The 27,841-nt window shown below is 45.5% G+C and overlaps 2 protein-coding genes and 3 non-coding genes across 12 annotated transcripts in view; 1 reads left to right on the forward strand and 4 right to left on the reverse strand.

Annotated features, from left to right (window-relative positions):
• Positions 1-3,678, forward strand: part of LOC111842447 (cortactin-binding protein 2) — a 31,949-nt gene extending 28,271 nt beyond the window's left edge. For 2 of the 7 annotated variants that reach the window (XM_023809072.2, XM_023809073.2), the window contains exons 11-12: positions 1,679-1,768; positions 2,994-3,678. The gene's annotated coding sequence lies outside the window, so the exon portion shown is untranslated. Of the gene's footprint in view, positions 1-1,015; positions 1,179-1,678; positions 1,769-2,993 lie in introns of all 7 variants that reach the window. The other 5 variants (XM_023809074.2, XM_023809075.2, XM_023809076.2 and 2 more) reach the window with 5 other exon arrangements.
• A 1,572-nt stretch (positions 3,679-5,250) lies between these two features.
• On the reverse strand, positions 5,251-27,769 carry cftr (CF transmembrane conductance regulator). 2 transcript variants are annotated; one of them, XM_023809025.2, is made up of 27 exons: positions 27,544-27,769; positions 26,920-27,030; positions 25,894-26,005; positions 24,653-24,868; positions 24,294-24,383; positions 23,346-23,509; positions 22,873-22,998; positions 22,443-22,689; positions 21,767-21,859; positions 21,161-21,337; positions 19,816-20,007; positions 18,201-18,295; positions 17,093-17,179; positions 15,655-16,360; positions 14,713-14,841; positions 14,466-14,503; positions 13,837-14,099; positions 13,653-13,732; positions 12,584-12,734; positions 11,075-11,302; positions 10,358-10,458; positions 8,459-8,671; positions 7,581-7,736; positions 7,184-7,273; positions 6,710-6,882; positions 6,237-6,342; positions 5,251-5,898 (listed from the first exon to the last, which is right to left on the reverse strand). In XM_023809025.2, exons 1-27 carry the CDS (start codon positions 27,594-27,596, stop codon positions 5,692-5,694), a joined length of 4,404 nt encoding a protein of 1,467 aa, XP_023664793.1. In that variant the 5' UTR covers positions 27,597-27,769; the 3' UTR covers positions 5,251-5,691. The 2 variants fall into 2 exon arrangements, with proteins under 2 accessions (XP_023664793.1, XP_023664792.1); XM_023809024.2 differs by having other exon boundaries at positions 21,161-21,355.
• trnay-gua (transfer RNA tyrosine (anticodon GUA)) lies at positions 13,104-13,192 on the reverse strand. Its single transcript is given in 2 exon segments — positions 13,104-13,139; positions 13,156-13,192. It is a non-coding gene; the product is annotated as a tRNA-Tyr (tRNA).
• Positions 17,415-17,503, reverse strand: trnay-gua (transfer RNA tyrosine (anticodon GUA)). The gene is given in 2 exon segments: positions 17,415-17,450; positions 17,467-17,503. It is a non-coding gene; the product is annotated as a tRNA-Tyr (tRNA).
• On the reverse strand, positions 19,493-19,581 carry trnay-gua (transfer RNA tyrosine (anticodon GUA)). Its single transcript is given in 2 exon segments — positions 19,493-19,528; positions 19,545-19,581. It is a non-coding gene; the product is annotated as a tRNA-Tyr (tRNA).
• Positions 27,770-27,841: the final 72 nt, after the last annotated feature.

Here is a 27,841-nt window from a genome sequence, read left to right on the forward strand (position 1 = left end):
GAAGGAAACGTCTTCTCTGACTGGCAAATTATGACACGTCTGTGTTCATCTGTCACAGGATGATTTGTTCTCACTATAGGTCACACGGCCATCAGCTGAGTCACTTCGTGTTTGAAGGTCACCTTGACCGATGTACAGATTCCTCCTACCAGCTACTTTAGAATGAGAATTCGTGGTGGTGAATTGTTCACAATGACTACACTTAACATATAATAAACACCACACAGATCTTAAGTTGAAAACAGTACACAACAAGATTCAGATAGATTCTTATAGGATTCAGACTGTATAATATACAAAATTTATGCAATACCCCCTCTGACAGGTGGCGCTGTGTGGCTCTGTGGGTTTGGACCCAGAAGGATGTTGGTTCAGATCCTGTGGCTGGCAGAATGATTTCACAGTTGGGCCCCTGACACGGGGCCTCTAGCTGTACCAGGGATTGGCTGACCCCGCTTTCTCAATTGTCTTACTTGCTATCACTCTTTAAGGTGGGGAGCTTTTTGCTGTTTCTCACACTGAAGCAGCTAAAGACAGCTTAGTTTTGCTGTTGAGTTGGTGTGTAAGGTGCTGGAGTCCAGGGCTTCTTCCTAATTCAGCTCTTGTGCACCCTCTGCTGGTCATGGTTGTTAATGCATGTGTACACGGCATATAGGGTCACCAAAATGGCATGTTCCTGATATACAAAGTGGCCTTCTCCTTTTCTCAAGGATATTGTAATGTTGCCTTTCATGAACTACAAGGAAGTTCTCAGGAGTATTTAGCCAGCCAAATTTCCTACGTTATGGAACTAGAGTTTATGATCAGATATGCAGGTTAGTACGTTGTGCGTCCTGCAGGAGTCCAAGAGAATGTACTTTCTCATCTCTGGCTGCTGCAGTTTCATGTAATTTATTAGCCCCTTGTGTGGTGATTTTTCTTCCATGGCTGTCAGCAGAGGTGTCCTGCTAATTACTGCATAAACACCCGTCTGCTTGTGCGTTAACTGGGGCATATGGTGCTGTTTCTGTTTCAGAGTTTTTAAGGCTGTCGTTGGAAACTCTGGGGGCTTCCTGCTCCCGGTGAATGTGGCTGTAACCTGCTGGGTATTAACACCACCAGGGGCACGGGAGAGGGCTAGCCCGCCATGCGAGGCCCTGAGGACCGGGCTGCAGCGCCCCCTGTGTTCCATTTGTGAGGTGAGGGGCAGAACATCCCAGCAGGAAGGTTGCAGATCTAAGCCCGATCAGGATGATGTAATTCCTCTGCAGTGAGCCGCACAAATGCTCATATAGCACCGGGTTTTGTTTTCGGAGAGACGAGCTTTTCAGAGAGATGCGCCGACTTCTAATGAAATAGATAATGACTGAATACAATAGTGTGCGTCACGGTGATCAGTCACAGTGACAGTGTGGTGTCCCGCGCTGGATGTGTCACCGCCTGGGGGGCACAATGCACTTCCTGTCACTCTTCTGTTGGCTCCGGGTCCCGCCCCCACAGGCCAGAATCGCTGCTGCGGCTGCATGTCTGCTGCGCTGGTGCTCAGAGTCGCCGGGCAACCTGCTGGCTGTACACCTGTGCAGGAAGCCTCCCCACAGAGTCAGGGGCACATTGCTGGGGGGGTTCATGGGGGGGGGGGGGAGCATTGCTGACTTCATTGCTGACTTCATTGCTGATCACTCTGCCTGCTACACTGCAGATGGGGGTTCAGGTTCCATCACTCCGGACCTGCTGTGGAGGACCCTGGCCCAGGTCAGCACCATGTGGCACCAGCCTGAGGACCCCAGAGGTGCGTCTAGAAGCAAAGATGTTCTTTTCCTACCCAGTTATTCCAGAGCAGGTCCAAGCCATCCTCAAATGAGCTTCCTGCTTTTTTTTTTTAACCTCCTGAGACCCAAGGAAAAAAGTGTCCTTCAATTATAGGTTATCTGTCTTTGGAGGAAATAACAATTTAGATTTTTTCAAATTTATTTTTATTTTTAATTTCACAGCATGTCCTCTTTAGTGTACAACAAGAATAAATATGTGAAAAGATAGATGCAAAAACAACATGTCCACTACAATGGACATAAATGAATGGGTGGGGTCTCAGGAGGATAAACATACAGAAGACCGAACTGAGGAATTTCTTTACTATAATTAGTCGACTCACTGACACACAGTGATCTCAGCTTCTGCTTCCCTGAGTGACGTTGTAGTCTGGTGAAACCGAAAGGCTTTTCTGTCCATGTGGTTGGGTTTCACTCTCCAGGTCCATTGTTTACTCACCAAATGGGAGCAGGAACCAAATGTGAACATGTGCCGGACAGGAAGACAAACCGGACGGGAACACAAACCTAATAAGAACACAAAGCAAACGGGAACACGTGCCAGATTTGATTGTGCGCCGAAAGGGAGCACATACCACACAGGAACACAAATTGTTTGGGAACACAAACCAGATGGGAACACGCACTGGACAGGAATACAAACCGAATGGGAACACAAACCGGATGGGAACACACACTGGACAGGAATACAAACCGAATGGGAACACACACTGGACAGGAATACAAACCGGATGGGAACACACACTGGACAGGAACACAAACCGGATGGGAACACAAACTGGACAGTAACACACACAGGAACACAAACTGACTGGGAACACAAACCAAATGGGAACACACACTGGACAGGAACGCAAACCAAATGGGAACAGACACTGGACAGGAACACAAACCACACAGGAACACACGCCGGACGGGAACACACACTGGACAGGAACACAAACCAAACAGGGACAGGATGGGAACATGATCCGAATTCCAATGAACTGTGCAAATAACAAATAAAGCATCATTTCATTAGGACAATAGTTGTTAGCATTTAAGCTCGGACTCCATAAGTGACTTTTTAATGAAAATTGTGTAATGAAGTGAAGAAACAGGAGGGGGCAGGCTAATGCTGCCAGCATGTTCTCGCAAGACTCTACCTGCTAGTGTGAGTCTTCGAATACCTATTTGTTCCACCAGGGGGCGCCGTGTAGAAGCCGAGGTATCAACGTTCTCGCTGTACTCCCACCTGATGACCTGATGCAGGAATCGCAGACAGTGTGTTCCAAGGGGTTTGAGGCAGAAACCTACAGGTGAGTTCACGGCGCTCTCGTGTGTCAGCTATGACCGGCTGCTGAACACAGCTGTACTTAGCAGGATGGATACAGGCCGCTGAACATGCGTCGTGTTACAGCTGTGCAGACGTTGCTCTTGGAAACGCACAGTGTTCCCAGGCAAGTGGAAGGGTTTTGTGATGACAGATGGCATTGAAATCTTTCTGTCAGTAGCGTGCTAAATTGCAATTAACTATAATTATAGTACTAATGGGAATAGTTGAATTGGAGCTGTTTTCAGGTCTCTTCTGCTTCTCGGTTCAGCTAAAAGGCCATCTTTGGTCTGAAGGCTGACGCATGGCAGCTTTTCCAGGTGGAGCAGGTGGCCTCCAAGGCAGATAGTGAAGCCAGCAGCCAGACAGGATCACCAAGGGTACAGCAGGAATCTACGACCGCTTCAGATGTGCTTCTGACACAGCTTAAAGCGGCCTTTTCAATCTGCAGAATAGAAGCCTGCCGGACTGCGAAATCCTCACCTCCATGTGCATCGAGAAACTGATGAACTGACTGAATGCGCTCACAGACCCTCCCCCTCCCCCCCCATATGCACCCCCCCCCCCCGTAAGCCAGCAGCAGAACAAGGCAAGTAACTCCCAGTATCACCCAGGACGCACACGATCGGAACAAGACCCACAAGCAGACGTCCAAACCCTCCATCTCTGTACATGATAGAATTAGGATCATGTCCGCTTTTGTACTTGTTAAACCATATTTGTTACTCTGTGTAACATTGTGAACTTGGGGACCATACTTTTATTATCTTAGTGAAGTCAATACTGAAAGGACAGTAAAATTTTCAAAGTTTTCTTTTAAGCAAAAAAAAAAAAAAATTCTGGATCAAAGCAGAAATGGGCCACTTTTTGGTATTGAGTATTTTAAAATATAAATGTGCTCTATGTTTAAATAGTTCCAAGGTTATTTAAAATGCTGTTGAAATTAATCAGGGTTTTACCAAATATTTGTAAATATGAAATAGGAGTTTATGGTATACAGGTTAGTGAAATATGTGAGATACTTGTAAAGACTTTGATAATACTGTACATACAGAGGGTGGACAAAATAATGGAAACACCACATGAAAAAAGGAAGTAACAAATGCAGGTAATGTGAGTCATATTGAGACTGTATAGCGTTGGCATTATGTGTGTCAGCTATAAGAAATCTGAGAATGAGCACCTTCAAGTGTGATGTTCCAAAGTCGGGACTGAATTGCAGGTGCATTGATCAGAAAAACTGTAGAATTATTAAATACAGTAAATCAAGAGTAAACTGGTTCAAAAATACCCACTTCAAAAGCAAAACAGACAAACTGTATCGGCAAAGAGGAGCAGTGGTCACCAGAAGCACCAACGAAGGGCAGCCTGAAAAACTACCACAGAACTGAGTCAGCACCTCTGGGATCCAGTGCCAGGGAGTCTGTACTATCTCAGATCACACAGCTGGACATTAAACCAGGAACTGACTGTATCCAAGGCCAACTTACAAAGGTACATTGCTTGCTGTAAGGAGCACGCATACTGGTCCCCTGAGTCATTAGATGTGAGCATCATTGAATATTTATGGAACTTTCTGGAGTGCAGAGTATCGATCACCTCCTGCATCCTTGAGAGAACCAGAGGCTTTTCTTTCAGAAGAATAGTGCAGGATCTCTCTGCACAAGGTTCTGGGGAGGATGACATACCATGTCTGATGAAACGTAGCTGCTCTGAAGGCAAGGGTGGTCCTGCTCTCCTTATTTGCTCCTTGACATTAATATGCTGTTAGGTGTTTCTGTTCTTTAATTCACCCGCTGCATGTTTGTAATCTACAAAATGGGTTCATACATTTTCACTTGTTTCAAAGTGAATGAAAGTGGCAATAAATATTTGCAAATACAGGACATTTTCTTTCAATTCTAAGCCATAATAAACCATTTAAAGTCCAATTCAAAGCCCTGTTCAAATTCACAGCCACAGTTTTCTCTTCGTTTTACCTGCTACCTTTCCCTTTACACTTGTGCTACTCATTCTGCTGAATAACTTACTGAGCTGTTTTGTGTTGAGATGTGACGGTGATTCACTGAAACCTGAAGAAGTGTCCTGCTTTCTGCAAGCACAACCATTAAAAAAAAGCTGCACTCTCTATTCTCTGGTTTACATATTTATTTATAAGCAAAGGGATCCACATTGTTGACTTTGGACAGAATATTCCTCAGAAATGAAACATGAATAAAAAAGCTCCTTGGGTCTTTGGCCAGTGTGTGGCTCTGTGATTGAGGATCGGAAGGGATACTGGCAGAATGATGATGTAAGCGGCCGTTAGCAAGGCCCTTGACCCCCAAATTCTCTTGAGGTGCAGGCTGACCTGCCCTATGACCCTAAACTTGCGCTCACCTGTCTGTATTTGTCTGTGTGTCTCACGGAGAGTAAGATGGGAGAAAACGTCACTGTTTTCTGTTCTAACTTAAAACCAAATTCTTGGCCATTGAATTTTTAAGTGCTTCCACTGGGACAGTGCAGTTATAAAATCACTCAGAACGTGCGGCCATGGGTGGCCGATGTCTCGTTGAGCGGACGAGCAGGCCCTCAGAGGCGCGTGTCATGCACTTCGTCCTCGGTCTCCTCCTGGAGGGCGCTGATGGGCACCTTGGACATGTGTTTGCTGGAGTTGTGCCGGTGCAGTGGGAAGAGCTTCAGACGCTCGGAGTGGCTGATGGCCTGCTTCAGCTGGCTGGTCTCGTTCAGCAGCTTCTGGATGGAGTCGTACGCCTTAATGCGGCTGCCCTCTATCATCTTTGGTGGGTGGGGGGGGGGAATTTTGGGGGGCAGAATGTGTCAGAAACAAAACTCAGTCAGAAACAAAAGTACCAATTTCTACCTGTAAGGGTACAATTACTGAATTCATCATAGTATGTGCAAATGAATGCTGCAGATGGGAACGTCTTATGTCATATAATCGGAGGCGTAGGTTTGCTTCAGTGATGACATCATCACCGTTTGAGATTTCATCACCGGGTAACCCCAGAACGGAACCCTTGAATTTGCCTGCTCTTCCTTCACCCGCTGTGAGCACAGACCGGATTGGTTGGGAAGACCGTTAAGTGAGGGAAGGGTAGACGGCAGAGACCCACCAGGAAGGACTGACACTCCAGCAGAGGCTCGACACGGTGCTCGGACAGCATGACTGTGCAGTTGGAGAAGGAGAGCTTCAGCGTCTTTCTCAGCACCTGCAGTGTTCTGGGCAGTGACAGTCATCCGTCACTGCGAGCCAGGGTGCTTACGGGTGCAACCATAGCACTGGAGGCACGTGTACACTGTGTATGCAGTTATGCTTTTTCATGCTTTTTATTATTTACATACTATTCCTTCTGCTTGTAGCATTGCCAACACTGCTACTGCTCTGTGTTCTGGCAGCAGCCGAGTCAGTCTGTGCGATTATTGTCTTTAGCCCTGAGAACGTTATGGGTCGTGTGCAAGGAGATGGTTGGCTGGAACAAACATCCTTAATTGCTGTAATTGAGTTGAAGCTTTCAAGCATCATTTAGGACGGGGGGGCAGCGTAAACACGCGTCCAGGTTGGGGTCAGACCCGAGCGAGCACTCACATGGGGTCCAGGTAGGCGCTGGGTTCGTCCAGGAGCAGGATGCGGGCCTTGCTCAGGATGGATCTGGCCAGGCACACCAGCTGCTTGTGGCCATTGCTCAAAACGTAGCCGCCTTCCTCCAGCTGGAAGTCCAGCTTGTCAGGGAACTGCTCGATGACGGACTTCAAGCCCACCTGAAATCCAGACGCCCTTCAGGTTTAGCTACACGCACAAAACTGGTATCAGGATGTTGCACCTGATTAGGATGTGTTTCTCAACCCAGCCTTCAGGCACATTTTTGCTTCCCTCCCAGCTCTCAGCCAATCAGAAACACCGAATTCCTGGCACAGGTGTGCTGGGAGCTGGGATGGAGCGAAAATGTGGACCGGCTGCACTAAATAAACAAGGATAATTAACTAAGGCTGGGGAAGAAGAAAGCACTTCCAAAAATGGGTCTACTGGGTGTTTTGGCTGTTTTGTCAGTTTGGAACCGACCTCCTCTGCAACTCTCCAGAGCTCCTCTTCACTATGGCGACCATGTGGATCCAGATTCATGCGGAATGACCCCGTCAGGATGAAAACTTTCTGTAAATAAGGCGGTGGGGGTGGGGCAGGGAGATTCAGGTGATCTATTCATTTTTAATTGGGGGAGGGGGGTTGTTGACATAATAATAGTATTATTAGGTTATTGCTTTATTGGAAGATGTTGTGTAGCTCTTACACTGGTACCTGGGCAGCCATGCTGCACTTATGCCTAGTCGAACCCTCGACAGCCGTGTGTTTGTGACGTGCCATTTGCCTCATTTATACATCACTTTGGGGTGCATTAGTGCTAAATGAAAGTAAATGTAGATGGTAATGGGATGGCAGGGCGTGGCCCGTTCATAGTCACCTGCGGCACGACGCCAAAGGCCTTCCTCCAAGTCTGCAGGGGCACGGAGTTCCAGGAGATGCCGTCGATGGAGATGTCCCCGTCGGTGGAGGCCAGACGCAGCAGCGCGGACAGCAGCGTGCTCTTGCCCGATCCCGTCCTGCCCAGCACACCCACCTGAGGGCACAGACATTCAGCGGGAACCGGCTTACGGGAATCGCGGAGCGGGCAGGCTGCCGATGCCGCTGTAGGTGTCAGTCCCCTGGGCCGAGGCCACAAACATGGAGCCGCTCTGGCAACAATGACTATCAGCTTCAAACAGGTGCATGAAATCAGCGACTTCATGTTGCAGGAACTTGGCGGCTTTCCTGTTATCGTGTGCACATGCTCCACAGTCATTACCACCTCTGCCCTTGCCTTTAAATGTGTTTTTTTGTCATTTAAAACTAGATTATGATAAACCAGCTAAAGTTAAAGAAAGCTCTCCTAAGTTAACCCCATGTCACTAGCACAGTCTGAGTACCACTAGCTTGAGTAACATGATTATCATGCATTTGTGGGCTTAGATGGATTCATGGCATATGTAATGTGTCACAAGTGTGTTTCTCAGGTACAGTAGAGGCTTGTGCAAAGTCAGTCATTTCCTGGGATCCTCGTTTTTCAGAACTGAGGTGTGTCTGCACCCAGCAGTGATGTTTTTTGGTGTGTAAACCCTGTCGGACCGGGTGTTGGCGTGGTACTTTTGTGGAATATTTGTACTCTATTTGTACTCCAGGAATTTTTGTAATGAGATAAAAGAGGAATGTTTCTGGCACTGAACATCCCATAATAAAAGCACTGAGTACATCAACACGCTGAGCTTGGGTTACACACAGTAACCAACACAAAAGTGTTCGTACCCTCTGGCCGCCCTCGATGCTGAAGGACAGGTTGTGGAGGATGAACCTTCCACCCTCGGTGTACTTGGCGCTCAGGTTGCTGACCTCCATGTGACCTCTGGAGGGCCAGTCCTTGTCTTTGTGGCTGTTCTCAATGACCAGGTCTGTGTTCTTCCCCGGGGACTCCTCTGATGGCAGGTCGATGAATTTGAAGATCCGGTCGACGGAGCGCATCTTGAACACAACGTGAACCACATCTGTCTGGGTTTTGCAATGGTGCTCAGCTGCAAAAAACACAACTGGCCCAAGGTTTATGGGTAATGTTGACAGGTAAAGGTTAAGGAAAGCTAAGGATGTCTGCACTTCTATATCTACTGAATCTCGATGACCAATGTCTGTAAGATTCAAACAAGAAAGACTCGGGTGAGTAGAACACATGGGGGGTATTTTCCGTACATCGCTTAAATAATCCGAGATCAGATGCCTCATCCTGGATGAGTTAATGCCAGTGAAACTCCTTGGCTTCCACAAAACGTCAAAAAACACAGGCCGCAATTTTTCACGCAATCTGAGCAGGACCTTTTATTAGAGGGGTATGAGGAATTCAAAGATTTAATATGTACTAAAAGAAACACATCAAAAGTGGCCCAAACCAGAAAAGACGGCTGGCAAAAAGTTAATTAAATGTGTAAATAGTTTTTAGTTATTGTATTTATCACTTGAATGTAGTACATTTCCCTCAAATACAAGCACAGTCATGCAGGACATGGGAACAAGTTCAAGTGGAGTACAAAAATATATTTCAAACTGGTAAACACGACATTTCATTGATATATATATGTGTATGTATTAGTTAATTTTATGTATATGAAATGTAGGAAATCTTTAATATTTATAAAACATTCCTTTTGAAGCTAATAAGAAGAAGGCAGACAAAACCTTTGGAAATTCTGTGTAATGAGAATATTAGTGTGATTTTTGAATTCTTTATAGAACTGTAAATTTATTGCGTATACATTACCTGCAATGGCATGAAACGGCTCTTTATTTGCCTGCACTCGCAGGTGTCCAGGAAAAACAATTGCGAATTGTCTGGCAAACTGTACTCTTTGATATATTTTCCACATCACCTATAGTATACAAAAAGGTGCCGCTTACAAAATATCTCAAGGCGATGCACATTGTCTGTGTGGCTGTGAGAGCCCGACTTCACCTAGCTGGACTTCTACTATACGGAGCATAAATCTTTAAGATATAATATTCCATCTCGGCTTTTCTTTCGAAAAGAATATCATCCGGCAACAATAAAGAATCTTGCCGATCGTGCAAAACCCTCTCAATTTGAAATTCCCTTCTTATTATTTGTGCACCGACTGCAATTGGTCGCTCATCCATGAATGGCGAGGCCATGACTGAACGGATTTCCATGCACGGACATTGATTAAGTGTGTGAGCTAATCCTTGTTTACGCAGAACAAACCTGCTCTGAGCAGGATTTGGATGTGCTGCTATGACAACACATCCAGCAAGAGTTTCGAAAAAATGACAGATCCAGGATCATGCCAAATCGTCAACAATTACATCCGGCTAAACGAATAATCCACATACGAAAAATAACCCCATGTTCTTCCTCCACCATGACAAACTGTTTTCAATGAGAAGTGTTCATTCACCTCAGTCTGCTGGTGACTTGTATAAGCATGCAGTTGGGAGAGATGGAAAGTTCAGGTTCAGAAAGTACAAATCCGGACCAAGATTTTGTTTCAACCAACCAACTGATGTTAAAGAGTCACAGTCACAGAGTACTGAACTGATTGGTGGAAACAAAATCTGGATTTGTACTCTCTGAACCTGAACTTTCCCCCTCTGGCAGTTGGTTGCATGAGTGCGGGGTAGTAGTGGGGTTTGAAGTCGACATACCAGGCTGTCCACGGTGATGCTGGTGATGACGGCCCATTGGAAGGTACCCAGAATTAACATGGCCAGGACTATGATGATGCCTATTTCACCTTGTTTATCTTCTGTGGACCAGGAAAAATGCCTTTATTCACCTTAAATCCCATTTCACACACAATAATTTACACGTCATAGAAATCAGTGGCACGACTCTGGGAGTTTTAACTTGAAACCTGTTAGAGACAGTGAGGTGGGGCTCCCCAGTAGGCAGCTCATGGGATCCATCTGCTTGGCTAATTTGATTATTAGCACCCCCCCTCCCCCCCAATGGCCCTTGGCTTTGTGTTGTTGATGGAAATTGCCCCACTGGGCTGGTTTAGGCTTTGAAATCCACCACGGGTGGTGTCATTGTGTGTTGTCAGTTACAGAGCGATTTAACCCACTATCTGTTGCTTACTTGATGAACAGGAAGTGACTGCGTAAGGCAATGTTTCCCAGTCCGATCCTCAGGAACCCACAGACGGCCCAAGTTTTTGCTCCCTCCCAGCTCCTTGCCAGACATTCCACATTGTAGCTCCCTCCCAGCTCCCAGTAGGCAGTGGGTCCCCGAGGACTGGTCTGGCAAACACTGGCATAAGGTGATTCCTGGCCCATAAGGGACCAGCAGTCTCACGTCTCTGATCAAGTTAGAACCCAAGCAGCGTTTCAACAAGAGCTTCCGATGTGTATAAGCGGCCTTACGGTTGGTGCCGACGGCGATGAAGGCAGTGGCGGTGAAGAAGAGGACGAAGATGATGTCGCAGCGAAAAAGGAACCAGCGCAGCGTAGACAGGTAGAGGTACCAGATGGCTGTGTGGGTGTTGAGAGCTTTGTGGAACAGAGTCTCAAAGTAGGTCTGCCTCCCAAAGCCTCGGATGGTCCACAGGCCTTTGAGGGAGATGATTAGGTGGGAGAAGATTGGGCTACGGGCTGAAAGGTAATGGGAGAAGATCAGAGATCAGAGGAGACCAGGGTGTGACCTCAAGGGCAAAGAAAGAGATTCATTATTGTTTGGATTTGGCACTAGTTTATAAATAAGATCAGTGCCCAAGCCCTGAAATAACAGCAGCTCAATCCTAAATTATTCCAAGGTTTAATAAAGGCCTCGCGAGAAGCCGTAGCAGAGTTTGTGCTTTCATTATCCCAATCCAGTCCTTGGGGACCCACAGATAGTCCACGTTTTTGCAGAACTGGGAGGGAGAAAAACGTGGACCGTCTGTGGTTCCCCTAGGACTGGGTTGGGAAACATCGCTCTAACTGGCTGTTTGTACAGGCAGCATTTTACATACTGCACTCAAAATTTCATTCTGAAAATGTTCGGAAGGGGAAAAGGAAAGAGGAGATTATCTTTGTTTCCTCTTGCTGACACAGAAGTGTTTAAAGATGCTTTTTAAAGTGATGCTTTACTATAGCACATTTTGTTCACCCATGTTAGCTACATATTTACAACTGCATCCTATAATAATCTAACACTATTAATGGAGGAGTACTCATTTTGTTCCTGAACACCTTTTAAGAGAAACAGCGCAAATATGCCGCACATATATCATGAGGTCATTTTTGCCAGTGACCCTCTGACAGTTTCCTCAAACGTCCCAGGACGGCGTCACAGGAAATCTGCAGCCTGGATCATGACTCCACATCCCACACAGTGACACATCCTCTGAATCCGTTCAGGCAGCGCAGGACGTCCCAGCTGACTGACACAACCAGAACGATAGTCATGAAGATTGTGGTTACTGTGGAAAAGTGTTAGTGCCTAAAGAGCTAAGAGAGTGATAGGTGACCTCTGTCTCTATTCTCTCCCTCTCTGATTCACCCCTCCATCCCACTTTCTACCATCTGCATGACCTTTGACCTCATCTGCTGGTGCCCGGCCCCTGCCAACTCAATGGGGATCACTTGATCATGTGACCATGAGCCCATCCCACTCCATGTCGCTACTGAAAAGAGGAACACAGGACGTAATGATACTGAAATCCATAAGTCGCGGTTTGTCAGCCCAGTCCTCAGAGACCCCCCAACAGTCCATGTTTTTGCTCCCTCCCAGCTCCCAGTGTGCCTGTACCAGGTATTTGGTGTTCTGGATTGGCTGGGAGTGGCGGGGGAGCAAAAATATGGCCTGTCTGGGATTCCCCAAGGACGGGGCTGAAAGTCACTGATCTGTATCATGTCTCCAGCAACATCCAGCAGCTGCATCATCAGTCTCACCTTCTGCTTCCAGCTGCTTCAGCTGCTGTCCTGTACGAAGGAAGTACTTCCTCATCAAGATGAAGATGACGGCGAGGGGAATGGCTGCGATGAAGATGTAGGGGCGTATAATGGAGACCACAGAAATGGCCCCCAGCACGATAAGTGTGAGCTGGAGGGAGACAACAGAAACACGTGAGTATTAGGAGAGTCTGCTTTCTGTTTGATGCACTCTGTCAACCCTGAGATTTGAATCAATGACCTTCTGATAACAGGCACAAGGTCTAAACCCATTGTGTCCTAACCCACCCTGGCTCCAAAATCATGTCCTCCAAGCCAGATTCAAACCAGCAAACTAAGGATGACAGTGTTGTCTTCTACAGTCTTCTGCTCTATCAACTGAGCTATTGAAGGACCTATACAGTGGATATTATACATGGAAATTCAGCTGAACGGAAAACTAACAATCGATTTGAATTACAAAGCAAATGCATCCTAAATTCGGGGGCAAAAATTTGACTTTCAGTTATTCAAAATTGCATCCTTCGAACCGGATTCGAACCAGTGACCTAAGGATGTCAACTGACGTTTCACTACAGTCCTCCGCTCTACCAACTGAGCTATCGAAGGAGACACAATAAATGACTTGTCAGTTAGTGCTGATGGATAGGTAATCTAACCATTTAACAACTTATTCAGAAACAACAAATTAATAAAAAAGTGAAAAAAGTAATTCAAGCTAATTACAAACATAGAGGATAAAGTGGGACAACTGTCATACATATATATGGCTGTAAATGTATGAACGGTATAATAGTTGTCTGTTAGTGCAGATCGTACAGTAATCCAACCATTGATCAAGTATTTTCTCATTCTGAAACACACAGCATGTATATACATTGTTAAGCTTAATCTCACTTTATATGAATACAAAATAAAGGTTATAAATAAACTGAACATTTCAGGTTGTGTCAATAAAGATGCAGAGGGTGCAGTGATTGCTAATACACAGTTGCAGGGTTATTAATGAAGCATGCATAATACTCTGAGCATCAGGTGTGTGTTTTTCAGTTTAAATAGATAAACCCACCTGTATGAAATCGAACAGGATGAGGGGCAGCATGTCATCGATGGTCGCCATGTCCTTAGTGAAACGGTTTATGATTCGGCCTGAGGGGAGCGACACATAGTGAGAACGGGGACGAGTGCGGCGTAACCGCAGGAGCCGGCAGCGTGGCACCATACCCCCCCCCCTCCCCGGTCAGCACACTGACCTGTCTTCATGGTGTTCAGCACCACCATGGGGGCCCGCAGCACCGCCCGCAGCATCTTCTGGTGCAGCCGCTTAGACACGGTGAGCAGCGTGTGCACCAGCGGAAGGCCCCGGAAGAAGCCTAGGGCCAGGATGCTCTCTGACGTGGCCACATAGATGTAGACTATGTAGTAGGCGCTGGTAGGTGTGATGATCACGGCCCGGGCAGGCCCTGGGGAGGACGTGTTGCAGTGGACTGTCTCATTTTCCTCCTTCCAGATCTTACTGGATGAGTAGTAGGGAATAAGGTTTAAGACTCTTGTAGGACAGCTGGCTCATTATGCCCCTCAGTGACCGATTCTGCTCCCAATCCCCAAAAGAATAACTGCTAACCCTGATTGAGTGTTTCTCAACTCAGTCCTCAGGGATCCCCTGACAGTCCACATTTTTGCTCCCTCCCAGCTCCCAGCCAATCAAGAGCAACCTGTTACAGGTGTGTTGGGGACTGAGAGGGAGCGAAAATATGGACTGTCTGGGTTGGGGAACACTGCTCTAATGCTTCTGAAAATGACTCTAACACAAAAATAGAATTAATGTCCCTGAAGATGTTTTTTTACATCATAGAAAGATTGACATGGGAAAGAGACTCACTCTGTTAACAGGAATATCCCAACGACAGATCCAGCCACCTGTATCAGTCAAGGGAAATTATCAGAACGTGAATCATTTTGTAAACCTAATTTGGTTAGCGTTGGATTTCTTACTCTTTAGAGAAGCAATGATTTAGTTCATACTCATAAAATGTTAAAATATACATTCATAAACCCCTTTCCACATACAGCTTAATCAAGATTTGGCATGAAATGATCAGGATATGACAAAAGGGCATTTCTCTCACCTCCAGCACAAAAACAAAAGCAATGAAGATGAGAACATAAATAAGATTTCTGTTTTCTGAAAAGTAGCGCAAGTACGTGCTCCACGAGGTGGTTTGAAAAACATTATCGCGGTCATCTGCAAAGCATTCCTGAAAAATAACAGAAAACGATTCAGTTATGGTTCCAGACCTAAACCAGACCTAGACCTAATGTCTGTCAGATTTTACATTCAAATTCATTCTAGCTAAATTTAGCTTTTCTAAATCAGCAAACTGATGAGAGTGAATTCTTATATTTTATCATGTATGTATGTAAACCATTCAGTGAATCACCACCTCCAAACACAGCTGCCCACTATTGATATGTTTGGTATTTCAGACAATCATCCAGAGACTGTAGGTTCAGAACAAATTAGCACTGCTCTGAAGGTGAAATTGACCCAGCTCTAATCATATATTCTTTACTTTCACTGGTAACACTTCACAGTAAGGCTCCCTATTGCACTTATAAATGATAGTAACTCATTCATTAAAAACTATCATAACTTGTTTTCTATTAATGATTTACAAAGCCTTACAACTTAATTAATAACCTGATTATAAACCACTCATAAACACTTTAGAAGAGTAGTCATTGTGAAGTGGTACCCTTTTACTTTCCTATATAGCAGCTGTTCAGAAATGTAATCTTACATTTAACCCAACTGTCAACAATAATGAATGCCTGAAGACAGTAGTATATATACTTAGTGGCCATTTTATTAGGGACAGCTGCCTAGCAACCTTTACAAAGCAGCCCCTGAGCAGTTGGAGTCAAGGGGGAGGGGGCTGAACCACACAGCACCCCAAGCCTGCCGCTGTACTTAATAATGTGACGTTATTCTTTCCCATTGACGCCTCCTGACTGTAAAGGTGAGATTGTGTCTGGGAGTAACTGCGGTGCAGAGCAGACCAGCAGCCCACCTCCATATTCTCCTCGTCCACATCCTCGGTGATGTTGTACATGCTGTCTTTGGAGAGGCGGCGGGTGTAGATGTCCAGCTCCGAGGCCAGCTCACACTGCGGCGTCACCGACAGCTTCTTGCGAAAGGACGACTGCAGCTGCTCGCGGCGACCCTGGTCCTGGGCATTGGTGATGAAGGCCAGCACAGACTGCCGCCGTTGCCGCGGGAACTTCAGTCCGTGGTGGTACACATTGCCCCGGGGCAGGACCTCCTCTACCTGGTTGTCTTCAGGCACCACTGAGAACCGGCGATCCATCCGCTCATGGCCGCCTTCCTCTTCCGGCTGGATGAGGGAGAACTTACGAGAGGCCCCTAGAGGACTGAGGGGTACCGAGAGCTTCCTCCTGTCGGGGCCGCCCCCCTCGGGGGCCAGGGCCGTCTGCCGGAAGGACTCGGGCTGCGGGCCGGACGTCTCGTCGACGGAGATGCGCCGCAGCGTCTCGGTGAGCACGGAGCAACGGCGTTCGGCATTGATGCTGTCGTACGCCTCCAGGCCCAGCAGCAGCCCGCTGAAGTTGGGCCTCTGTGCCTGTAGCTCAGAGAAGGTGCCGTAGAAGTAGCAGGTGCCGTTATGCAGCAGCAGGATGCGGTCGGCCCGCTTCAGGTGCTCCAGCTTACTGGTGACCACGACGCGCGTCTTGGAGGCCATGAGCTTGCACAGGCACCTGCAGGCCATTGGTGGGAGAATGAGCCAATGAGTGGACATTAAAGGACATTATCGCTGTGGAATTCTCAAATCTGATTGGTCAGAAGGGTGTTGTTTAACTTCTTTTAAACCTGCAGAGTCCTAGCTAGGAGAATCGCTGGAGTAAGTCAATGGGCAATTTTGTACTGATAACTGGTTTATTGCTCCCCGGTCGCCCAGAGGAGGATGGGGTCCCCTTCCGAGTCTAGGTTCCTCTCAAGGTTTTTCCTTGCCATTGTTGCCACAGGCTTGCTTGGTGGGGTTCTGGCCGGTTAAATGTAAAATGCTTTGTGACAATGAAAAGCGCTATATAAATAAAATTGAATTGAATTGAATATGGTCATACCAATTGATGGTTTTTGAATTAACGATTAATGATGGTGGCTTGGATCGTATCTAACAAAATGTTTAAGCTCTGTCAGAAGAAAGTAGCTCTACTAATAAATATGTTTTCCTCTCATACACATGACCCTTACTTAACGCATTCAGATATCAGGTCTATTACAATGACATTTTACACCACAGCACGATGCAGGAACCTGCATCCAAAGCTCAGCCTTATATCTTCAGGGGATTTTAGTTTAAAGGTCTCATACATCATCGTTACTATCACAGCATGGCTGGTTAAACTCGATGGCTCAAATTAGGTGTGAATAAATATCGATCAAATAAGCGTTGTGCTGAACGGAGCGGAAGGGCCAGTCACACACACCTTTCGAATATCTCCTTTTCTGTCACGATGTCCAAGTGGGTGAAAGGAGAGTCGAGCAGGTAGAGATCTGCATCTTTGTATACTGCTCTGTAAGAGAAAAGTCTGTAAGCTTCCAAAATGTAAACTAGACAATCATTTACGTTTTACTTACTTGGCACTCACTTTTATCCAAAGGAACATGCAACTGAGAAAGCAGGGTTAGACACTGCCTGGGCCGACTGGGATTTAAAGGCCTTTCACAGTATGCCGATGATGGCATCACTCTGCTGACCCTGAGATTTGAACTGGCGGCCACAGCGCCACATGCTGCCCCAAAATGGCATCCTTCGAGCCGGATTCGAACCAGCGACCTAAGGATGTCAGCTCTTAACCCACTACAGTCCTCCGCTCTACCAACTGAGCTATCGAAGGAGCCAGCATAATAGCTCTCTGTTAATGTATTTAGTAAAGTAACGCAACCATTTAACAGCTATTTTCACATTCACAAACACAAAAATATTTATATATAGTCAATCTGTCAATCTTATAGTCAATAGAGTTTTATTCTACACATACAGTATAAAGGTGGTAAATGTATTGAACATATCAGGAGATCTCAGCAAAAAGATGCAGAAGGTGCAGTGACTGCTAGAATACAGTAACACAATTTATACTGATTTATAATTAATAATTTAAAATTATTCATATTTAGCTTGTTAACAGCATCCTAAATTGTACATCATTTTAAATACATGGGTAGCACTCTGTGTGTGTCTGTCTGCCTGTGTGTGTCTGTGTGTGTGTGTGTGTCTGTGTGTGTGTGTGTGTGTGTGTGTGTGCCCAGCAGTACACAGGCATCCCGTGAAAGGGTGCCCACGGCTGCCTGCGATAGGCTCCAGACCCATCCAGTCCCTGCACTGCATAAGTAACATGGATGATGAATATAATTGTTCCCAGTGATAATGAAACACTGTCAGAGGCTGCCTCAGCAAACATTTTGTTCAGTGTTTGGGTCTTGCGTGTAAGTTAATAATCGCTGCTGATTTCCAGGAGCTGCTGAAGGTTTTCCGTGCAGCTGCACAGCTGAAGCAGCCATACGGCTGCGCTGAGATGTTCATCTCTGCGGTACCTGGCCAGGCAGATGCGTGCCCGCTGGCCCCCACTGAGAGTCACGCCCCCTTCTATTAGAGAAGTCTTGTCTTTGTCTGGTAGAAGCGCAAAATCCTGCAAGAAAGCACGGCAAACACAAGCATCAGAGCTTATCCGTCTGATTCTGCGAGTGTATCCTGTGCCGTCTAACCAGAAAAACAAGAACAGAGCAACAAGACAAACTCAATATGATACTGTTTTACTTTCGAGAAATGCACAACATCTAGCTTTCCAAGAAGAATGCACATCTGGTGTGTGAACCTTGCATTCTTATATGACTGCAGCAATCCTACACACATGGAGAGATTATAGATACACCATGCAGTGGATAACGTAATCTTCACACTGCACACTGCATTGACCACAAGGAACAGGATCCTGGGGAACTGAGAGTGATCTGTTCAAACTAGCTGAATGCGTAGAACATTACAGAAAGAATATAACTTCATACCTGCTGAGTTCCACTGGGAAAGCATTCGGAGAGAAACAAATATACTTCAGTAATATTACATACAAACATCTGCTGTGCTGAACAACAAAAGAGTTAGAAGCAATATTGCTTCTATGAGAGCATTTTTCTAACAGTTCCAACAGCAATCACATTGTCCTTATAGTACCCACCCCTGCCCAGTTTTATGTCCAGGGTTATGTTTTTCTCCAAAGGTAATAAGGCTTTGAAGTTGTGGCTCAAGTTTAGTAACAAAATATTATAAATGTAGCGGCAAATGAAGCCGGGATGGATTTGGAACAATCTGAGGGTGTTTGAGCTGGAGAGTCACTGTACTGCACGCCACAGCAGAGCTATACGGAGGGCCTGGTGTTCTGTCACAAGGCTCCCTGCATCTCTGTGCCCAGAAACAAAGCAGGGGCTCTTTTTAGACCAACGATAGTGTGCAGACTGGCACCTGTCACTGCTCACGGGGCAGAACAGATGAGAGAAGAACGCCTCACAAGCTCTGCTGTGTACAAGCCTTACGGGCAGGTGCTCCAGAATGTTCCGCTTTTACATTAAATTTGTAATCCAAAGTGACTTTTTTTGAGACGGTGCTTGTATCAAATGTGGGTTGAGGGTCCTACAGTGAAACGACCCCGGCTATCCAGGGATTTGAACTGGTGACCTTCCAATAGCAAAGCCCAAACCTTTTTTGGCTAAATATGAATAAACCGTTTTTATAATCAGAGACCGTCACTATATTGTCATACCTTTCCTGATCCAGTCGACCCTGCAACTGCCCAAACCTGCTGTACCATATACTGTCCCCAAAAACCACATCCTTCGAGCCGGATTCGAACCAGCGACCTAAGGATGTCAGGTCGTATGCCACTACAGTCCTTCGCTCTACCAACTGAGCTATCGAAGGACATGATGCAAGTAGCCTCTGTTAGTGCAGATGGGAAAGTAATCCAACCACTGACCCGGCAAATCGAAACACACAACAAATTAACAAAAAAGTACTTTAAGCACAGAGTGCTAATCCAGTGTGCTTTCACCTTAAGTCCAGGTGTAAGGTAACTCGCTGGTTTGTAGGTACCAGTGGCCGCGGTGTCACTGGGTTATGGTGGGATGACGGTACAGACACAGAGTGGCACTGTACCTCCTCCAGCTGGCAGGCCTTGATGACGCTGCTGTAGCGATGCTCGTCGTATGCCAGGCCGAAGACGATGTTGTCGCGGACGGTGCCCGGCATGATCCAGGGCGTTTGCGGCGAGAAGGAGATGCGGCCGCTGTGCTTCATGGTGCCCTGGGTGGGGACCAGCTCCCCCAGGATCATCATCAGCAGCGAGCTCTGCCAACGGTGGACAGTACAAGATTCGTGGGTATTTTTACAATTAAGATTCTGAAAATGAACATATATCCCCCACAGGATTGATGCCATACTGCAGCGTTCCCCAATCCAGTCCTTGGGGCCCCAGAGATGGTCCACGTTTTCGCTCCCTCCCAGCTCCTTGCCAGACAGTCACATTTTTGCTCCCTACTGGAAGCTGGGAGGGAGCAAAAATGTGGACTGTTTGCAGGTCCCTGAGGACCGGATTTGGAAACACTGCCTTTCTGTATACAAGCCGAAATAAAATAGGACTATTGTAATTCACGCATGAGGTCATTTTCTGTTTTGTTTATTAATTCATACAAAAGTCTGAACACATCTAGTTTTAATGCTTTTGTCTCTATTTTAGCTATGCTATTCACTTTATAGTAAAAGGTCTCGAGGCAATGAAGTAATACATATCAAGACCAAGAGAAGTGTTCAGCATCACAAAATTTTTTAACTTTTCAAAATAGCCGCCTTTTGTATCAATGACAGCATTGCAGACTCCTGACATTCTCTGTCAGCTTCCAGATGTAGCCACCTGGACGCTTCTCCAACAGTCCTGAAGGAGTTTCCATAAGTCCTGGGCTCATGCTGGCTACCTGCTCTTACTCTTCATTTGAAGTCGTCCCAAACCGGCTCTGCAGGGTTTAGGTCGGGGGATTGTGGGGGCCAGACATCTGTCACGGCAATCTATCTCTTTGCTTGTTCACAAGATAATACTTACTGTATAACCTTAAGGTGAGCTTAGGGTCATTATCTTGTTAAAAAACAAATGATTTTCAGTATGTGTGTCCAGGCGTTTGACTATTATTGTATGTTTATATCGGTTTGTATGTTTTCTGGCTGAACTGGCAGTGATCAAGTCCAATTCAAAGAGATAAATTTGATATTGATCATGCTGCTGTTGGTAAATGGAACAAAATAATAATTTTCAAAAAATTGGATGATCCAGTAGATCATTCAATCATGTGACCACACCTGCGGATGCGTGAGACACTCTGCACATCATAAACTCATCCCTCCATTAGTGTGGCTTATGATTATTCTGCATGGATGCCTTTGTCTCACTATGGGGGACCGGTGTGATGTGACGTTTTTATAATCAGAGACCGTCACTATATTGTCATACCTTTCCTGATCCAGTCGACCCTGCAACTGCCAGCATCTTCCCCTTTTCCAGGTAGAGACTGATGTTTTTCAAGACGGGCGTCACATAGAGGTTGGTGAAGAAGAACCCAGCGTCTCCATTCGGGTGCTCGTTTACTTTGTTCTGCTTTTTGATCCTCTCAAAAAGTTCCCCAATTTCCTTAAAGCACAGAGAGAGCTGGGATTATTCTCCCTAAGCCTGTCCAAGCTACCAGTACTGAGTGTTCTGTGTTTAACATAGGGAAGTGGTCCAGTCTACCTTTTGTTGTTATTTAAAAATAAAACAAGAATTTCGTGCACAAATTACATTTTCTTTTAGAAACACTGTACAGATTAATAATTCACCCTTTAAGTGTGAATCACTGAGAAGCAAACTCTGCTAATAAAATGGATTATTACCTCAGACAACAAAGAGAATTTCAGGGCTAAATAACATAAGAAAATTGTATTATATTGCTTATTGTGGGACTCCCTGTTTCTCAGTTAAGTTTGCATTCCTAGTGTCAATGTTTCCCTTTTGTTGATCTACTCGGTCCCAGAGTTGATGACATGCAGCGACCGAACACGAACACTGCCTTTCCATACTAACCTCATCCCAGGAGGCACTAACATTTATCAGTTCTACGTCTTTTGTGGTCAGGTTATAGTCCAATACTTTGTATTCTTCTTTAGTAAGAAATTCCTAAAAAAAAAAAACCACATACACACACATTTAGAAAGAGAAAACACCAGAGTATACCTGCAAATACTACAGAATAAAATGTCGAGTCAGCCGTATTCTCAGATAGAGCAGTGCGTGCAGTTGGGCAAAAAAAAAAACAAGAGGAATGCAGGGAACAGCGTGTACTTTAGATATAAAGTATCCATGAAGCAGCAGTCAGACTGGGGCAGCATAAGGACTGAGTGAACCACAGGACTCTCTTCTGTCTGCAAAACCATACATCTACACTACATCATCTCTCCCTGGTGCATAGACCTGAAACCTGTGATGAATACTAGGATTGTTATTTGGATAAGAAAGGGTCTAATCCTTCTGCAGTATTATTGGTATTAAGCGATCATGAACCTTCCAGGTCACATAAAGCTTCCTCTGAAGAACCTTCTGACAGCAGCTCAAACTGTTTCGTTATTCTCAGTTATCCTCTGCTGAACCAGGCTACTGTAATGAGTATGAAAGTTTCTCTAGAGCTCTTAGAACAAAGTAACCATAAGTCAAAAGTAAATAAATGGCAGATCGTGTCGATTTGAACACGCGGGAGGCCTACCTCTAGCTTGTTGACCAGACCCACAGTGTCGTACCACATCTGGATGGAGTTTGGCAGCTGCCGGGTGACCGTCATCCTCAGCACCATGCAGTAGGAGGCCGTGGTAAAGATTTGGCGCAAGATGATCCCCTTGGTGAGTGCGTAGGGCAAGACACCGGCGAGGACAACCAGAAAGGCAGAGAAGAAGTAAGCTGCGCTGTAGACGTACCTAAGAGCGGCGATCTTCCTCGTCAGAGTCATCTCTTCCCTGGGGACAAAGAACACCGTTTGAAATTATAAAATTGCTGGGTAAGAACCATTTGCATACCACCAATGATGACAACGTTTAATATAACGATGCATGTTCATATATGAATTCATGTAGGATCAGTATGATGGAACATCCCTCTAAACAAAATGCTGATCCATATTCTAACCCATGAATTCTTACTGCCTGATGTTCTTAATGATGGTCTCCATGATCTCCTCCCAGCCATAAGCTTTGACCGAATGGATGTTCTCCACTATCTCAGAAGTGAGGGCCAGCCTCTGGCTGATCACCTTCGCTCTCTTCACTCTGAGGAAAAGGACAGCTACGTTCACGATCAGACATGCCATTTTTAAAAGGTCAATCTTGCTCTTGCTGTAGTTAAAAACAAAACAAATAAGAACCAGCTTAAAACTAAATACACATTCAGCGGTGATACCCGACAAAATGTCACCTTGGGCCCCCCCGCAAAGTTTTACCAATGATTTCACATATTCAAGGGCCTCTGTCAAGTGCTGGGCCCCCTGAATCTACTATGGTATTTATGCCCCTCTGAGGCCCCTGCACAGCTGTACCAAGTGAAGGGGCTGGGGTGGAGCTGCAGTGGCAGAGGGTGGACACCAGGGGGGGGGTCATGGAGGAGCCTCCTTAGCTACCTGATAGGGCCCATCCTCTGGGACAGGCAGGCCTGAATGATAGCCAGCAGTGTCAGTGAGCCCAGCACGCTGAGTGCATTGACGTCGATCAGATCCCAGATGAGGCCGACACACAGGATGCATTGCATGGGCGAGATCCACACGAAGTGTGCCAGCCCGAGGCTCTGAGAGACAGAAGGGCAACAGCGGCAGACGTGAGGAGAATGCTGCAGGAAGCAACGCGCAGCCGAGCCACAGCCATCACATGACCCAGTCACATGACCCAGTGATACGGTTCAGGCAGCAGGGCCTCTATGGATGATGCGGAGCCTGGGATAGCAAACTGTTAATACGCTTGCAGCTCGGAAGGCCTTGTTTGCAGGAGCAGAATGAGGTGCAGGTGAGAATTGCTTGGAGACGATGGCACTCCTCTCCGATATTCCACACTGCCGCACCACTTTCCAGGAGGGCTCCAAAACTCACTCTCGACTGGCCCTCGGAACTCTTACTTTCAGTAATGAACATTGTGATTCCCATATTGTTTTTTGTCACTTAATTATTATCAACTATATGCATATATATTTAAACTCTGAGCAGCATAAATGGATAGACAGCATTATTGCCATCCTGTCCTCTAATGTAAGGATCCCCCACCTTTCGGTCACTGTGGATTATGTGGTACAAAAATGTCATGGACCAGTAAAGCTTGTTGACTGGGATCGGAGAGTGGGATGCTGTCGGTGTATTGATTGGGGGGAGAGAATTTAGTGGAATAATTTTTTTCCAGAAGTGATCAGAACATGGGAACGTATTTTTGGAAATTAAAAAATCCTCAGTGCTCCGGTTTTAACTACTGGGGGGTTACAACCCCCCCCCCCCCACATAATTTTCACCCATGTCTATAAAAGTATTCAATAATTGAAATGGCAGTTTGATTACCATTTCATGAGACCATAAATAAATACTCACCTCGTCCAGTTTGTTTAGGTGTGTAGACATAAGACTGACCAGCTGGCCAGTGCTGATCTTGTCCAGGACTCGGCTGGAGAGCTTCAGAGTCTGAAGGGGTTGGAGATGTTCAAGACCCACTGAGACAGTGTTTCCCAACCTGGCCCTTGGGGACCCACAGACGGTTCACGTTTTTGCTCCCTCCCAACTCCTGGGAGCAAAAACGTGGACTGTCTGGCAGGGAGCTAGGAGGGAGCAAAAACGTGAACTGTCTGTGGGTGGCTGAGGACCGGGTTGGGAAACACTGTGCTAAGATTCTGCTCACAGGCATGCGTATTTCACATTACATACGAAGAGAGATGCTACAGGGGATGGATTACCTTTTTATAAATCAGGCTGAAAAGGGCGATTCTGATCTCCATACCAAGATGGTGAAGACCAAAGATGGCTGGTTGAAGAAGGAGGAACCGGGCTATGAAGAGGAGGCACAGTCCCAGGGCCAGATAGTAACCCTGTGCTCTCTCTTCCTCATGAAGAGGATCGAATGATGCAATGATCCGGCCCAAGATCTGAGGCTGCACCGTTTTCGATGCTTCCTGTGTGGGAGATTATTGGCGTGGTGCTTCAGTGCGTGGACAGAGAGGCAGAGTGAGGGAGCGGAAAGTCTGTGAGACTCTGCGAGACGTGGTACGGTCTTCATGCCGCACTGACGGGATCGGGGAGGTACTGGTGACACACAACACTGTGACACACATACTTGAGCATGACTCAGCTCCCTATCGCAGTAGTGAACTCTCACACTGTCTGTTCCATTGAACTTTCCCCATCACTATCAGCAGCAGTAATATATTCTTACATTTTCGTTAGATTAACACGATGAATTATTTATTACTGTAAACTGCAGAAACTGGATCCACGTTGTCTCGTCTCACAGTGTACATATATATAGCTGAGATGACAATAAAGATTACTTTACTTTACTGAATGGATAAGCTAGGTGTGGGATCATTAGCAGTGATACAGTTTCCGTATATATAAGCATAGATGTATTTGCACAGTAATTTTGAATTATGATCAGCGTAAATGAGATTGCACTTTTTTGGAAATATGCATGGGAAATATGTTTGGGAGAACATTTTAAAACAAATTTGAGGAAGCACTTCTTTACACAGCGTGTAGTTGGAGTATGGAATAGTCTTCCTGCTAGTGTAGCGGAAGCTAAAACCCTGGGTTCCTTTAAATCAGAGCTAGATAAGATTTTAACAACTCTGAGCTATTAGTTAAGTTCTCCCCAAACGAGCTTGATGGGCCGAATGGCCTCCTCTCGTTTGTAAATTTCTTATGTTCTTATGTTCTTAACCAAAAACTGGCCCATAGATGTTCTTTGTTTCAAGTCAAGTGTTTACCACTTGAAATCACAAACAGGACATAAAGTTCCACAGGTACACGGTGCGACATACTGACAGCGAGTGACTGAGGGAGGGTTTTCACAGGACTTACAGTGCATGACACAGGACAGTGTGAAGCAGGGGGGGCTGCACACATGGCTTTATATACATGTATGCAGTGCAATGCTGCCCCGTTACATGAGACATAAGATTACAGGTTTGAGGGCACTTACCCCGAAGTACAGCAAGATGCCATAAAAGACAAAAGGCCAGAAAAAACTCCGCCGCAGCGCATTGAAAAGTCTGGGTTTGTTCTTTGACGACGCAAGCTCCCTGTCCCATTCTCTACAGAGACAAAAACCAACCATTAAAACGTATGTCACAGCTGGTAAACGGGTGCCTTGGCCTTGCTCACATTGCTGGGGGGTGCGTCTGCATTTCCTGGGAGATTTGGCTGACTTATTAAGCAGCACGCTGGGATGTCGGGGATCGGGAAACACCTTACCGACTTGTTCATAGAATAAAAGTTCAAATTCCCAGCAGACACATTTTGGCAGATTAAAAAACGGCTGGTGATGTATCACTCTCCAGGAGTCTGGCGGTTTAAAAGGTCGTGTTTTATGCCCGTTTTGGCGGCCGCTAGAGTCCTGACGGACATGCACAAATAATGGGCAAATACACAGCGCTCAGCAGCTCCGGGGTCTGATACGGCATGTTTGCACCTTTCAAAGGAAATAGAGGTGACCTTTGTGTTTTTTTATTTAACGAATCCTGCTTCTTGAAGGGTGGGATTTATACACCTTCAAATTGCAGTGGAATACTCCGAAAAGAGAACAGGCTGCAAGAAAAGTCCTTGTTTATTTGAAAAGTGTCGTAGTGCAAAGATGCGAATCGCATCGCATTTCTAAAATTTCGGTTGTACAGCTAAAATTACAGCATCACTACAGGGGATAGTCTGTTTGGGAATGGATGAAAAAGGCACATTTTCGAAATGTAGGTCTGTGACAATTACCTACTGTAAATGCTGTCATTTGATACACAGACGAGTTATTAATTCATCTTCCATGCTCTCTCCACATTCATAAGCACAGATTTAGAAATAAACATTCTTCAAAACACAAAGAAGAGTTTTAATTTTGTGAACAAACATTTCATTTACGCCATTAATTACCAGTCACGGTATTGATTTTGCAAAAAAAATAAAATAATAATAAAGGGTGCATTTTGTTGAAAAGTGTTACGTGGTCCAAAATACAAACCGTTCAAGGCGTTCAGAAAGATGATCTGCTGTGTCAAAGGATGGAGTTCTATAAATATCTGAAAGATCTAATTTCTGCTTGTATCCTTTTTTCAAAATCGGTGACGTCCAACTACGAAATAAAAAAAGAACAAACATGTATTCTAATTAACGTCTTGCAGGTATTTTGAAAAGCATTTCTTTTTAGGTCATTTAGATGTTCTTTTCGCATCTGTCTCAATAAGATATTTGATTATTGTTATTATTATGTTTTTTTTTGTTTTTTTTTGTTTTTTTTTTTAAGAATTTAAGGATCCGTCGAAGGGACTTTCAAAGTGTACTTCAAAAGTTTCCAGACTGAAGTGGTTTAACAAGTTAAAACAGGGTAGAAAATCGTTGATAATCGAGTTATACCACTGACAAAAGCAGATAAAATCGTGCTGCATAAATATCGTTTATGCACTTGAAACATTCCACAAACACAACAGTATCATACTGTATAATTTTTGAAATTATTTTTTATTTAGTTTAACACAGAATGAAAGTGAAATTTATCTGTGAAATTGATGTTGCAGTATTTGCAAAAATATTTTAAGTATAATTGCATAGTCCATTATTTTTCTGACAAATAATCATAGACACTCACCAGAAGAAAAATCTGGAAAAGAAGCTGGCATCTTCGACAGGTGATGCCTGCATCCTGAAGCCACCGCCGGCCTGATGAATCTGAAGCTGAGAGGAGTCTCTCGCATCGGGCGTCCCTTTAGCGCTGCCTTTTGAAGCAGAGCGTCCGTTTCCTTTTCCACCTTGTACTAAACACCGAGTGATGTCACTAGCATCCGTTTCAGGAAAACTGACCTGGGGAGGGCTGTACGGTTTGCGTCTGTACCATGTAAACTGCAGCTAGGCTACTGGAGAGGTGTTTGGTCGTGTCGAGTCGGTGC

Source organism: Paramormyrops kingsleyae, chromosome 1 (genome assembly GCF_048594095.1).
Source record: "Paramormyrops kingsleyae isolate MSU_618 chromosome 1, PKINGS_0.4, whole genome shotgun sequence".
NCBI classification, from domain to species: Eukaryota; Metazoa; Chordata; class Actinopteri; order Osteoglossiformes; family Mormyridae; genus Paramormyrops; species Paramormyrops kingsleyae.

Excerpts from the sequence above, each read along its gene's own strand:
- cftr (XM_023809024.2), bottom strand. The coding sequence starts at position 27,596 with ATGCAGGCATCACCTGTCGAAGATGCCAGCTTCTTTTCCAGATTTTTC. Across the intron at positions 22,690-22,872 it reads ATCATTAAGAACATCAGGCA|GGAAGAGATGACTCTGACGA; the intron begins GTAAGAATTCAT and ends CTTTGTCCCCAG. Across the intron at positions 7,274-7,580 it reads CCTTTGGCGTCGTGCCGCAG|AAAGTTTTCATCCTGACGGG; the intron begins GTGACTATGAAC and ends CCTTATTTACAG.